The 15,198-nt window shown below is 38.6% G+C and overlaps 1 protein-coding gene across 1 annotated transcript in view; it reads left to right on the top strand.

Moving 5' to 3' along the window:
* The window catches only part of PIEZO2 (piezo type mechanosensitive ion channel component 2), a gene marked incomplete at both ends in the record, with an annotated part of 304,315 nt that overhangs the window by 44,683 nt on the left and 244,434 nt on the right, over positions 1-15,198 (top strand). Inside the window, one exon of the mRNA XM_084260620.1 lies at positions 12,324-12,419. Within this exon, the coding sequence (XP_084116746.1) occupies positions 12,324-12,419 (96 nt within the window). The remainder of the gene's footprint in view (positions 1-12,323; positions 12,420-15,198) is intronic.

Below are 15,198 nucleotides of genomic sequence, written 5' to 3'. Positions count from 1 at the left end.
TGGTTTGGGATAAAGTATGAATTTTCTTCTATCTCTGTAAAACCTAATCTTCCCTTAAAGGTGATGTAGTAGTTTAGTGTTAGCAACACTTCTAAGACAACCTGATGGCTTGAAAAATAAGACAACCAAGAAAGCAAACACATTCTTTTCTTCAATGGATGTATCTGCTTGCGCATTTGATTGCCAAAACTTGGTGAGTTCAATTATAAATGCAGAAATCAACATATCTTTTAGACAAGATATGATGGAGGATTTGTAGGCATTAATATTAGATTTATAGCTTTCTGTAATGCTCTCTACTATTAACAAACGTGTTCTCACAAACATTTCTCCAGTTGAATGAATGTATCTGTGGCTACAAGGCCATCTCCTTGTAAGGTCCTGTGTAAAACTGCTAATGAGTGCATTTGGAGGCAGGTGTCACCATGGAGGGGAGGAAATACTAATTGCCCTCTTGTGCTGGACTGCATCCCTGGACTGTTGGCTGTTCCTTTACCACTTCTGTTATCTCAAAGGGCATAGCTGCATTTGCCACATGTGCATCTTTTCCTGTAAGGTGCTCAGATGCTGCACTGGTTGGCATATAAAAAGGTAAACGTAGTGAGGACTAGTGACTTAGTCCATGATGTTAAGTAGACAATTATGCAAATAGTAAGGGGAAATAATTGGATTCCCTGTTTTGTGTGATTCAAGAAATGATTGATTTTAGAGTACAGTCTTGTTTGTATGTATATCTGCCTTTGGAAGAGAAGCAAGAATATCTTTTTATGGAGAGCTTGTGCACTTGGAGCTGCAGGTTTAGGAACTTAGGGTCATTTTATTACGAGGTTCTCTTGTAAATGTGATGAAGTCATTTTTTTGTGTGTGTTTTAGTTTCTTCTTTGCATAAACCAGGAAAGTGTATACCCCTTTTCCACTACTGCAGTCTTATCTACTGAAATTGTTTGTTCTTTAATATGCTTGAGTACCACAAGGAGGTAATAGTCTCAGTTGAAACTTTTTTACTGGAAAGATTTCCATATACTTTTTGTATCTGGGCTTTGAGAAAGGTAATTCTGCATGTGCCTGGTTGATAATTACAATGAAATACTTTTCTTTAGAATACTCCAGGGAAGCATTTGGATTTTCCATATTCTACCCTCTTGCTTTTCATCTCTAAAGTTCCTCCTTCTAAGAAATCTGTGTGAAGGTGAGGAGGAAGCAGCACATTAAAAGCAAGATATAAAACTAAATGTAAAATGTCACTTTGATTTTTATGATGAGTAAAGTTGACATTGATGCTTTTCCTGAAAACCTGGCAGTTATGTTACATTCCCAATGAATTGACAACTTGTGAAAGTTTCCCTCCTTCCACCTTCTCAGCAGTGATACACCATTGTGTACTCCTAGTGTCAGACACAGTGACTTTTAAAAGCTGCAAACAGTTCATTTCTATGCTTTAAGCACAAAGTTGTACCACTGTCTCCAGTAGAGTTTCTCAAGTTACTGGCCACTCCTTCTCCCCTCCCTTTCCCCAGGGTGCTCCCTACTTTAGGCATGCCAGTGCCAAGTGCCACAAGCAGCTATGCTGGCATGACTGTGGCAATGGCTCTGGAGTCACAGGGGACACTTGGCAAAAGAATTCTTTAAGCTTTGCTGCCAAGGGAAACACATGGCACTAAATATGAGGGCATAGGCTAACGTGCTCTGTGTCTTTGTTTGTGCATTGAGTATTTTGCCTTCAGAAAACAGTGCTGCTGTATCCATGCCAGCAGAACTGTCTTAGCTGTTAAACAATCTTGTGGCAGTCACTGAGGAGGAAAAAAAATTGGTGCAAGGAGCCTGATGTACTGTGCTACTAGGGATTTGCTCAGTGTGGAGGCAGTGGTGTCTGGGAGCTGATGCCTTGGCAAAGATCTCTTGGCTGTTTTAATAGCTGGTAAAGTTCAGCAGGCCCCAAGGTGGGGTGATGAATCCACAAGTCAAGTCCAAGTGGGGTACAAATTTATCTTGTGCTGTTGATGGCAAAGCATGCCTGTGTAGCTGAGGGATGGGTATTCACCCTTCAATTGTACAACATCAAGATGGTGGCTGTAAGTCACAGAATCACAGAATTGTAGGGGTTGGAAGGGACCTCGAGAGGTCATCAGGTCCAACCCCCCTGCCAAAGCAGCTCCCTAGCTCGTATTGCACAAATAGGCATCCAGACAAGTCTTGAGTATCTCCAGAGAAGAAGACTCCACCACCTCCCTGGGCAGCCTGTGCCAGGGCTCTGTCACCCTCACTGGGAAAAAGTTCTTCTGCATGTTGGTGCGGAACTTCCTGTGCTCCAACTTGCAGCCATTGCCCCTTGTCCTGTCTCCACAGACCACTGAAAAGGGGCTGGCCATTTCCCCCGGCATCCCATACTTATGATATTTATAAACATGGGCTGAACAGTCCCAGCTCACTCAGCCTTTCCTCATAGGGGAGATGCTCCAGGCCCTTAATCATCTTTATAGCCCTTCTCTGGACTCTCTCCAGGAGATCCCTGTCTTTTTTATACCAGGGAGCCCAGAACTGGGCACAATACTCCAGGTGGGGCCTGACCAGGGCAGAGTAGAGGGGGAGGATCACCTCCTGTGACCTGCTGGCCACACTCCTCCTGATACACCCCAGGATCCCATTGGCTCCCTCAGCCACCAGGACACACTGCTGATGCTCTGCTTCTCTTTGACTCCAGTTGGAGACTAAATGGAAACTTAAGCATTTTCCAGTGGTCTGTTGCTAGGCACTGTACTGTCCTAATAAACCCTCAGTCATGGATAAACTGGAATGTAAAGGGAAGAAGCATTTGAGACTGGGTACCAAACTTAACTATCACACTCACTGAATGGCAGACAAATTTTATCCTTTATTGACTTGGTGACTTCTAGCATGTTGTCAATTACTCCCTTTTTCTCATCTTGAATGGTCTCTGTGTGTGCTATCCCTGAAATTCACTTTGAGTGTGCTTGTCAGTATCTAGACGTTGGAGTTTTGGGGGCATTGGGAAGATATGTTTCCTCAGGTATATAAGATAGTAATTTTATTTCAGCTTATATGTTGAAGTAAAAATATCCTCATGCCTCCTTGTCTTCTAGTACAAACCACATTGTGTGTTTTCTTGGTATGATAGATAACATGTAGACATACATTAAAAATATTTTCCTGTTTTTCTACAGGTACAAAAATACTGGCTGAAAATGAGTGAGCAGGTTTTCTGGTTGGTTTTTAGTAGGCATCTTAAAATCCTTACCACGGAGCATTTACTGAGGAATGAAGTCAGATAGGATTTTCCTAGAACTGCTCCAAAATTGGAATCCTGAGCATCTTCTGAACTGGTAGAACTTGGGGGGAGGGGCAGTAATGCCGTTTACAAGTAGATTGTTGTGCCCTGAACAAAGGACAAATGGTGATGGTCATGCTGACAATCTCTTGCTTGTTACGCAGTCACAGTAACTCCAGCTTTCATTAATGTATAGAATCAGAGAATTGCCTTGGTTGGAAGAGACCTTTCAGGTCAAGTCCAACCATCAACCTAACCTGTCAAACTACATTAAACCATGTATCTTAGTAGTAGTGTCCTACTCCATTTTTATGCTAGCAGCTGGTATGATGGTGACTTATGTGAATGTTCCTGCTGGTATGCTCTTCTCACAGAGCTGAGCCTGCAGTTGTACTCCTTTCTTTATGGGTGTATTTTCTTGTAGCTACAATGAAATTACTCAAGCTTTAGATCCAAAGCACTTTAATTATAAAAATTGTTCTGTGGCAAAACCTGAGAAAATTACGTTGGAACACTGAATATTCAGAATTAACCATAATGCCCCTTTTAAGTGCTTTATAAGTGGACGGTTAATTGTGGTGAGGGGGAATCTCATTGTGAATGGATAAAGCAGGAAGAAGTTCCACAACTGTTGCTTCCACACCATAAATATTTCAGGCATTCTTTTCCATTTCTCAGGCTGAAAAATAGTTTTCACTTTTCTTGGTTTATTAAAAAACCCAGCAACTAGTTTTGTTTGAATGAATGCTTATAATAATTACTACTACTTATTGGAAGAACCTTCTCTTGCCTTGGCAGTAAATAATCTTTCCTCTTTTGACCCAATAATATCTTAGTAGAACAACAAGCTTGTAAGTGGCTGCTGTTTTTCTTGCTGTAGCTTCATCTTCTTGCTTCATGCAGTGTATAAAGCACGAAGTTATCTTTCTAGAGTGACAATTAAGAATACTCTTCACAAACTGACTAGCTGTTGTACATTGATCTAGCTGTTAATGAAGGGAATCCTCTGTGTTCGAACTAAACCCAACATTTTACTTATTCTGGCACACTTCTGGAGCTACAAACTTAATCCAAGAATAATTCTGGTCAGCTTACTCATAAAGACCACTTTGAAATCCATGGTTTATGTTCTCAACTGGTATAAATCTTGTCAGTTTACTGACAAAAATTACTTTCTTGACCAGGAAAATTTATACTAATGGAAATACTCATAAAGTTACAAATATTATTTAAGTCTTTACTGCTGTCATCTTCACAGCATACAGAACCTTTATCACTTAGGGATCATTGACTTCCCTACAGAGATTGTGATGAAAACCACTGTTCTTTTAACTTGAAAGATAGCTTGGTGTTTGTATCTTTCTTAAACTTTCAGGATATGTTTAAAGCAATTTTAATGCGCCCTTCATTTAGTTTTAATCCTTCAGGATGTATACTTTGGCTCTTTCTCAAGACATGGATCTTCTGAGATTCTCAGTGGACTAATTTCTTCATATCTGAGTTTTTGCCCAATTAAAGAGATGCTGGGTTTTTGGTTGGATTTTGTTTCCTTTTTTGTTGAGGTTTTTTTACATGAGAAAAGTACACTACTGCATTTTGAGAATGAAGATTTGCATTGTGACCCTTGACTTTACCTGTACCAGTCTTCATGTGTTGAAACTCCATCACTGAGTATGTTCTAATTATATCCTCCTTCCCCTGCTATAAAAAAATGCTTTCCTTTTTTTTTTTGAGAGCACTAGACATTTTGTGGTGGTGAACTCAGAACCCCAATTTCCTTGGTGGGGTGTGACTTCTCTATTTTTTATTCAGATGGGATACTGCATAATATCATTGGGTATCTTCAGGACAGTGGCTTGACTCCAGAGAAATACGTAGTCAGACTTTATATTGAGTCTAGATATAAACAGATTAGAATTACTTACTGCGTGGGAAGTTCTCTTCAAGTTAAACTCCTTTTTAACTTCCCACATCCAAATATTCTTGGACAAGGACACAATGGTTTGTTATATAAACACAAGAGAGGTATTAAATCATTTCAAATTTCCAGTCTTGCTCTTAAAATTTGACTGGGATCTTATCAAGGGTCTGGGGGACTTCCTGCAAATCACATCCCAGGGGAAGAAAACATTGCTACACATGCCATGGAATAGAAAATCAATACTTGAAAGAAGGCCTACCACAAGTTCCTGAGATTTGGCAACCTGAGCTGAGTACCATGGATTGCAATACTTTGAGAACAGAGACAGCATCTTGAAGGATGTCCATAGAACCAGATGCAGTGTTAACACAGGTGCCTTGCTTTTTCTGGGGAATGTTTCTAATCTGAATAAATGCACAATGAGGATGTTTCCTTGTTTATTAAAATGACTACATGCACTCTCTTTCTGTTTGAAAACTGTACAAGGCCATGGTCATGTTTCAGTGGTAGGACTCCTCGTAGATGTTTTTCACTCAATGCTAGGTAAGTGTTGAATTCAAAATGCGTAGTAAAATGCATCTGTTGCAGGAGGACTCTTTCAGATTGTGGTTGTGTGCTTGAGAAATTTCATTGAGAGTCAAATTTAAATACTACTTGCCCAGAATAAGTAGTCCTACCGATCAAACCACTTCTGTAGTTATAAAGTCTCCCAACACGTCCCTGGGTTCTGTGACTCTTTGTGTTCTCCAGGCTATTAATGGTGTTACTGAGTAGATTCCTAGAGTAGATCAAAACTTTTTCACAAAAAGAGAAAATTAATTACTATATTTTAAGCAGAGAGAGATGCACAATTTTTCAAAGTGATTTATTATTTTGTACAAGAGACATCAGTTTAGAGTAGTGACACTGCAAGAACGAGAGGTTTGCATCTGCTTTACGCAATTGACAGATATCCTGGAGATAACTATTTTTAAAATTCTGTTTCCTTTGGTAAACACTGTGGCTTTGTAGCACTGTCTGAACTGCTCCTTCATCACACAGATTTATAGCTTGCAGTTGCAACCCTCTGAGCCCTTTTCTCAGTGATGGACCAAGAAAGGAAGTTTATCTATCCTTTCCTCTGCTGGAATAAATAATGGCAGAGTTTTAAACACTGCATTCATATTTGTAACTTTGCTAATGATGCTCATATTTCTTAGTGTTAACACCTCTCTGATGTTTAGTCATGTTTATATTCCACAGAGGCGTTTGGGGTTAGTTTTTTTTCCTCTGTCCTTCATCTGACTTGGGTTTTTAAGATGTGTTTTCAGCACAAGCAACAACTGGCAAAAAAACCCCACCTGGTTCTTGCTGCATCTTATGTCAATTGATTTGTGGTGACTTCTGTGCTTTATAAGATGAGGGGGATGGTGATAACACATGCCAACCTTTTCACTTCTGATTGCTGGAAGAATTTGGCTGAGTAGGTGTTTCCTGAGTCTCCTAGCTTCTTAGCGGCTGTAAATGGTCCCTTTCTGCTTGTGAAGATCTCTGTCATAGAAATGTCTCCACATCTGTGCCTGGTTGCTGTTTTTTTAGCAGCAGTGTTGTGTGACATTTGGTAGTCATCTGTGTTCTATGTTTGCTGTTATTTTTAGTTTGAGTTGTGACAGCGTTACGCAACTGTAACAGCACAAACCGGCCGGTGCTCTCCCGATGTCCGGGGGCAAGGAACACGCTTTTCTCATCCTGTGAAAATGAATGAGGAGCAGAGTGATTTCTTTAGCTCCTATGTACTTTCCTAGAGAGATGATAGTAAGCTTTGAGATGGGAGATAAGCTCGTGATTTTTTACATTATAAAAGGCAGAGGATAAAATTCCTGAGCTGATTCTGGGGGTGGGGTGGGGGGTGAGAATGTGGACAGTCTCTCTTGCACAGGCAGCTGCCTTGGCAGAGGAATACAGTGATGTGTTCTTCCTCTTCCTAGGCCAAAGTGCAAAGTGCTGTGTCTTCAGTGAAACCAGCTCAGAAGTTGAGTGCTCTCTATTTTGGTGGCCGGTATGCTGTCCTGATCATAAAGGCTGAGGGGAACACAAGTCCCAGATTTGCTGTCTATTTTTGTCATGTAAAATAAGGAGACTCACTGCAAACGGCATTTTGTTGTTGTTTGGACATACATTAGGACCACTGTTTTTGGAGTAGAGCTTACTTTGGCATGAGTGAGTTGTATGAAGTGGGTGCGGGAAGGGGAAATGTGTTCCCTAAAATTAATTTTAATCACTGAGAGAAGAGACTGGAACTGTGAGAAGTGTCAAAACTTCATAAATCAACCTTCCCAACAAAAAACCCCACAGCCTTGTCTCCAAGTGATTAGCTAAGGGATTACCAACACAATGTATTAATGTCAAAACCTTAAGGTGATGTAAGAGACAGTAAAAAGTCTGTTGTAGTTCCAGTCTGCTGCTGAGCTTGAAACAAATTACAATGCTACACAGAACTTTTTAATGGGAAAACTTACTCTTGATGGTGTCCCTTTTGCTTTTTACCTGCTTTCTTAAATTTCGGTGTGTCAGTCGACATCGGATTTGCTTGTGACAGTAAACTCTCTTTTAAAATACATTATTTGGATTAAGGTGATGATTGTGGTATGCTTACAACAGGAGGTCTTTGTTTTCCCATGTGAAAGACAGTTGAGGACCATACCTCCTATACCTAAGAGCTGAAAGGTGGACAAGGTGTTCTGTCTTCTCTATCTGAACTCAATTCCTAAAGTTTGCCTCAAAGTTAAAGTCTGTTTCTGATGGAGTGAAAGCTCAAAGAAGCTTCCTCTAGGAAAGAGGAAAGGGAAAAAAGTCAAAGTGAAATACCCACCCTAAACCACTTTTGAAAAGTCATCACTGTACAGCAATCCTCTCCTGATGAGCTATGAGCAGTGATAAAATGTCTTTGTACAAGTGCTCACACGAACTAAATGTAAAGTATTTATCTGTCTCACAAGGCATTTGTGCTTTTTCAAAATAAGGAAGGTTTTCTGTCTGGGTGTAGCACATGCTAGCCTACATGATGCTGCATGTGCTGTTGAAGAGGTGTGGTGGGGAGTGGTGTATATTAATTAGCACAGTGCTATCAGCAGAACTGTTTAATGTGGGAGAAAGAAGTGTTGGTTGATGCAGGAAGTATCTTGTCCTGACCTAACACAGTTCTGTGTAATTCTGTGCTGCACTTTGTAGTCTATAACCATTAATTTTGCTCTAAAAGGATGCTAAGATTCAATGCATTTCACTTAACTGTCTTGCACAGCAGTCTGTAATTCAAATCTCATCTATCATGAGCATTATTTTAAGTGGAATTATTCAGAAGTGAGGGAAAACAAAGGTGTTAACCCCTTCTGAATGTCAATAAGAAATAGTTTGTGGGTAGCTAAGGTTTGCTGGGCACTATTCCTATCAGAAACTCTTAATTGTTAGAAGGTATATTTCTTGAAGGACATTTTTAATCACTTTTAGAATTTTATTCTTAAATAGGTTATTTACAGCATCTTATTTTGCAACAAATGGCAAGTATTTCTTTGTAAAGAATCCAGGAGGAAACATTTCTGAAATAAATTTGAAATGTGAAGAAGTGTTGGAAGATAAAAAAATTAGCAATTTATACTAATTCGTTTACTGCATTTGGTCAGGTAAGAGCGGGAAATCCCTTGAGTCTTAGTAAGATTGGCACTTCTGCATCTAAGGAAGTACATTTACTTGCCTTTGTTTGGCAGTTGTTGATTCCAGTTAGATGATTAGGGATAGAAAAATATAAATAAAATCCCCCAGATTTGAATATTCTAAAGAATGTGTGAACTGGCTGATGTCATACTGCAGGTTATAGAATCATAGAATCTTTAAGTCTAGAAACAACCACTAAGTTTATCAAGTCCAACTATCTGTCCAATACCACCATGTCAGCACAAGCAGAAAGGCCTAATAACATGTCATTAGGATAAAACCTTATCAATAAGAATGTTAACTGTCTATCCTCCTGGAAGAGTTGACCATTCATGGCACACATTCTCTTAATAGTCTAGTTTATGTAGTGGTGGAGAAAAAGCTTTTGAGAACATAGTCTCCTTTGATCTAGAAATAGAAAGCAGTAAATTTTGACTTAAATATAGTTCAAGAAAATTTCCTCTGAAATTAATTTTGCTTATCGATTAGACAATTTTAAGAAGAGCTAACAAGCCTAAAATGCGAAAATGATGTGAATTTTGATACAGTACGGATAGTGCAAACTGACCAAGGTAACCCAAATATCCAGAAATTTCTATACCACCTGGTTTGCCAAGAAATTAATTTGGGTGCTTTTTCTGTTGATGGAATTCCACTGACCTCAAATGGGACTTTCCACTATGATGGACATCTGTGTGCAGCTGTCTTTGCAAAAGGGACCTTTACAGAGTGCAGAGCATGGGTTAATTTGCTTTCTTTGATCATCCGTTCTTTTTGTACCAGTGGCAAACTGCTGAAGCTGATTTTTGTGCCCAGAAACTTTTTCTAGATAGTTTTGAGTATCAGAACTTGGAAATGCATGTATTTGACAAATAATGTTGCAGTGCAGCTGCTGTTTTCAATCTTTTACCTTGCTAAAAATATATTCAATCATGGCTCTTTGCTCTGATGCATTATCATGCTAAGGCACTAATCTCTTCAGTCCAATGTACTGGAAGAATGGTGGTAAAGAAATACAATATAGAAATAGTGAATAGATCGAACTGAAAAATGTTGCACCTGAGTTTTGTAGTTTTTATTTAATTCTGAGGAATCTGTTGCTGTTGTTCTTGTAGTTGCTTAAATAAATCTGTGTTTCCCAGGAAATGTCTATCCAAGGTTTTCTGAAGGATGCTTCAATACAAATAGAGGCTCTAAATACTTGAGGTGGACTCGTTAGCAAGGCATTCAGTGACATTTGGCTAATAAAGGAGGATATCTAAAGCACACAGTTGCTGGTTTTTATCTTTGTGCTAAGAAAACAGAGTGCTAGGTGCTCTACAAGAGAATTGTAGCAAGCTCAATTCTGAAAAAAGGAAACTCAATATAATACTGCACTTAAATCAAGCCGTTTAACATGATTAGAAACTGATTGACACAGTCCCTGTAATAAAATTATTATCCAGTTATTTGATAATGCTGTTTTTCTGCTACCATAATGACTGTGAATATTGATCCTTCCCGTTGAATACTTTCAGGCTTTAGATCAGCCTTGAACCACTATTGTATCTTTTTCGGTGAATGCTAAAACTTCTTTCCACCCCAAATCAAACTTGCAAAAAAAGTTGATTTATGGATTTGTCCTGATCTCAAGAGTGTGCCCTTTGCCATTCATTCCAAGAATGGCCATAGGACATCCTGTGCCTCCTCTGCAGAGCAGCCTGAGAAGAGGCATATAATAGCAGGGCTGACTTCTCAAGTACATTCACTTTAAAGGTCTGATAACTGTCTGCAGATTTCCCAGTGGGATAGGTCCCATTTACTTGATCTTGCAGTTTTTCTTATTTGCAAGCGTAGGTGTAAGTCTTTGGGTGGCCTTCAAAGGCTATGGCTGTAAGTAGTGACAGGAGCAATCTGAGTTTAAATTCTTGCAGGCAAATGAGAAGCTGTGCTTAAGCATTCTGTATTTCAGTCTGAAAAATCCTCTATGAAGCTTTGCTGGATTTTGTGGTCCTTGAGAGATTATTTTTTGCAGGCTCATGTCAGTTCAGAAGCAAAGTATGGATGCTTCTTGTCTGTCCTTCTTGCCAGACTTAGACATAATGTTCACACATTTCTTGGCTAAGCTGCAGGTGTGGCACATAGCAGATAAAGACTCTGGATTTAAGGACATCGAGTTGGTTGTTTGAAACACTGGTTAGTTTGGAAAACAATTTTTAGCTATTGCATGGGTTTATTGATGGAGAGACTTCAGTTTTATTTTATAACTAGAATGGACAGATGTGATGAGAACTAATTAATGCTTCAGTTAACTTATTTTCAGCATAGTATCTGTGAAATTTTATGAAGTGGTGACTGGAGAAGCTTTTTTCTTTAGGAATAGATGTTTCTGGCAGGAAAAAGGCTGTATCTGTCCTCTGAAACTTGTTTTAGATATAGCTAAGAAGACTGAATTGATATTAGTTACATTCCTTGAATAAATAAATAGGTTAATTCATCTCTTAACTCCTCTGCAGTTGTTTTATCTCATGGGAATGGTTGTATGTGGTAGGTCTCACAGTGTTTCAATGCCTGCTACACAGTGGAATTACAGATTACTTTTTCATTTTTGTTGTTCTTATCCTTTCTGTATGGAAGTCCATATACTCCTTTCAGCTTGGAGAATGCATGATGTGTCTTGAAAAGATGTGTCTTGGTTGTAGCAATCCTGCTGCTTGTTGTAATGGCCTCCTGACCTGGATACTTTCAAAGAAAATACACTCAATTTCTAAAGTAGAAAAGGAAATATTTGACAGATTTAGCAGAACATTTTCATTCTTTAGAAAAATTTATATAACACCAGTAGCAAGATGCTGTAAAGTCCTCTTTCATTTGTAGTTCTTTTAACTTTGAAAGAGCAAATAAACAGGTGATAGTAAAATTTCAAGACCTCTGTAACAATTTAAAGATGTTGTTGCTATTTTAAGGGTAACAAGTACAAGCTGTAATTTAGAATCTGAATATACTGAATATCTGAATATACTCCATTTTTCTCCCTTATTTACTGATAATCCTTAATTGTGATATAATGAACTTGTATGTAGCTTATTAAAGATAGCCCATAAATATTGATTTATGCATCTTATATGTGTTTGTGGGGAATGGCTTAATGAGTTTCTGTATGAGGAAAGATGTTTAGCTAAACTACCTTCTCCATCATGGACAAATTCATTGTACCTTTTATGCCTCTTATGTACTAAACTTACAATATATATTGCTGTAAAAATACTTCAGAAGTATATTTAAATATATTTTAAGCATGAATTTCAATATTTATGTGGAAATGGTTTAAAGAAGTGGTGAAAAGTTAAGCTTAAGTATAAACTCAGGTGGCAAATATTTTTGACTATTGAATTTGATTATCCCCACCTGATTAAGCAACATGCTCTTTCTGTTCTCTCATTGCAGCTTGTGCTTTCCGTTACAATGGGCTCTCCTTTGTCTACCTCATCTACCTCCTACTCATTCCTCTGTTTGCAGAACCCACAAAGACCACGATGCAAGGTAAGGTGCTCATTGCTTTATTCTTCAGAATGAGTTGTGGATACTGCACATGCAAAAGCCTTCATGTTGTAGAAGGTGAAGTCCTAAGCACTTTGCCCTCCTTGAGTGAACTAACTTGTGATACATACTGTAAGTTCCCTGGCACTGTAGTTTCACTACATGCTGTCTTTGGAGCTTCCAACACCAAGGGGCAGCAGGGATATGTGGTAGTGGTACTGGGGGGATCCTTTTTATGGCATTATTTCAACTGGAATACTGACCTGGTCTGGGTGAAAAATGAACAGCCCCTCCCCAAAGCCATCCTGTCATAGACTATGCCCCAGGTCTGAATTTGTAGTTACTTTTGAGACTCATGTGGTCTCAGTTTATTTTTTTTTGTCCAACTGTATTTTAGGCACTTGCTTAAAGATTGCTGTCATCCTGGCTTTTTATAAAACTACCTCAGTAAAAATAAACAGGCTTACTGGTAGAGATGACAAATAACTCTATCAGGCATTCAAGCATCTATGCATCAACATACCAATCAAACTTTTGCAATTCAAAATATGAAAACAATTGTGCAGACCTACAAAGACAGAAGCCACTTCAGAAGTACCCAGTGTTGACTTATGAAGGGGGCCTGTTGTCTTTAAAGGAGTGGCTTCTTGAAAGCCAACAGAAATGGCTGTATAATAATATCAAAACTTCTTAAGGGTTTGTGATCTGTTGGTGGAATGTGTGGTGAGGATGCAATTGCAGGTTTTTATCTACTGGTGTGCTTTGTCACCTAGTAGCCTCTGCTGGGTGAGATTGACTGTGCTTCAAAGCATCAGTGTTGCTCGAGTCATTTGTGTACTCCTTCAGACCAGTATAAAAAATAGTATCATGCAATACTCAAGTGGACTCACCTGTCATCTTTTCTGATGGAAACAATGTGAAGAGTATCCTTTAGAATATAAGCTGGTTCCACGACACTGCTGACAAAAAGGAGGCTTTTAAAGAGATTCTGAAGTTATCCTGCCTTATGTGCTACTGACCTGGGCATAATGCGTGTACTTGCAAACCTGTTGTCTTGACTGTTCCAAGTTCAAAACACTTTAACCAACATAGTTCCCTAAAGGAAAAAATAAAATGAAAACCTAGTCTTGAATATAGTGACATGTGATCTTACATGGCCTCTGAAGTTGTTACCTGAAGATTTTGGCACCTTTTTGTGGTTTCCTGGGCAACCTTATGCTTGACTTTGTTCTGCCAGGGTAGTTTCTTAAAAGTTTGAATTTACCCCTCAATACACCTATTTTCCCATTTCCTTAGTGTTTATATATAATGCAGGTTCTTCAATCAAATGTCTGTCTTCTAAACACTGGTCAACAGAAACTGATGCTCTTTCTTACTGTGACTTGACTGAGCAACAGGTTGACACTAGAACTTTGTACTGTAAAACTTTGTGAAGAGGGCTTGTTCACCAAGGGGTGAGATATTTGAAATCTATAGTTAACAGGCCTGATCTCAAAAGCACCCTAATTCTCACCTGATTTCTTGTCTTATTTCATAAAATCAGGGCTGAAAAATAAAGCAGGCATGAAAGGTGGGAAATGCCACTCTGGGTAAGGCTGTCAGTCACTTACAGATTACCAGGACAGTTGAGTGACTCACATCTTGGCATTTACTGATGTTCCAAAGTTTCTCTTAAAAGTGCAGAAGGTGGCAGTTGAGCGGGAAGCATTTGTTGGGAAATTTGGATGCAGCTTCACAGATAATATGCAATTACTACGTTTATGTGTTTTGCTGACCCTTCTGTGCCAGGAGAAGTGATTGACAGGATAAACAGAGCCATTTGCTAGATGCCAAGAGAGCCATTTCATGGCTATATTTTTTTTTTCTTTTTGTTTCTGACACTCAATGTTTTTGTGTTGTCTTTCCTATTTTTGTTTTGTTCAAGCAGACATTTTCTTCTGGAGTCTTTGCTTCCTTTAAGTCTTCTTATTCTTTTGAACTTTATGGTGTCCTTCCACTAAGCTTTGCCTTCTGTGTCATCTCCTGGCTCACTCAACTCCCCAGTAACAGTCTCTGACTAATATTTCTATGTTTTGTGCTTCCATGTCACCTTTATCACCTTGCACTTTCCAGACATAAAAATAATGTGACCTCTGTCCAAGTTAAGATGTCTTCCAGCCTATAGAATCAGAAAGTCTGGAATGAATGATGTCAGTCTATATTAATTTTGACAGATGCATAAGAAGATAGAAATGCTTGTAAAAAAAATAAACTTGCTGGAATAATTCAATGGGTGTTTAAAGCTTAATGACTAAAGGTTTTTCATTTATTTCACCCATAAATATTTATTGTTCTTTAAAAACGCAGTTACTAGGATAAAGTAATATTAATCCATAATCATGGAAATAAGGCCCAGCCTTATGCAGTCTCTGCATATGTTGTCTACTTGTTTTAAGATACTACCTGCCCAGTAAAAATACCTCTTCTAAAGTACAGGAGAGATCTCCTTCAGAGCCAAAATGCTGAGTTAAACTTTAAGATTTAGCTGAATATATTGTTTGTGGACATACTGTCCATGAAGCTGGTTGAATAAGGAAAAATATATTCAGGACTGTTTATGTGCAGCTGTAGATGTATTTGGTTAACTCTCTTCTTCCATTGCTATTTATAATCCTTGAAATCAGTGATTGTGAAGCTGATTAAACAGCACGATGTAATACTCTGCATGAAACAACTAGGGAAAAAACTTCCACTGTAAATACCACTTCTGGTCTACAGAACTAAAAGCTTCACTTGACCAATT

This window comes from Gallinula chloropus (assembly GCF_964237585.1).
Source record: "Gallinula chloropus genome assembly, chromosome: 2".
In the NCBI taxonomy this organism is placed as follows: domain Eukaryota; kingdom Metazoa; phylum Chordata; class Aves; order Gruiformes; family Rallidae; genus Gallinula; species Gallinula chloropus.
Note: the sequence above shows the minus strand (reverse complement) of the source record. Positions and strands in the feature narration are given on the sequence as shown.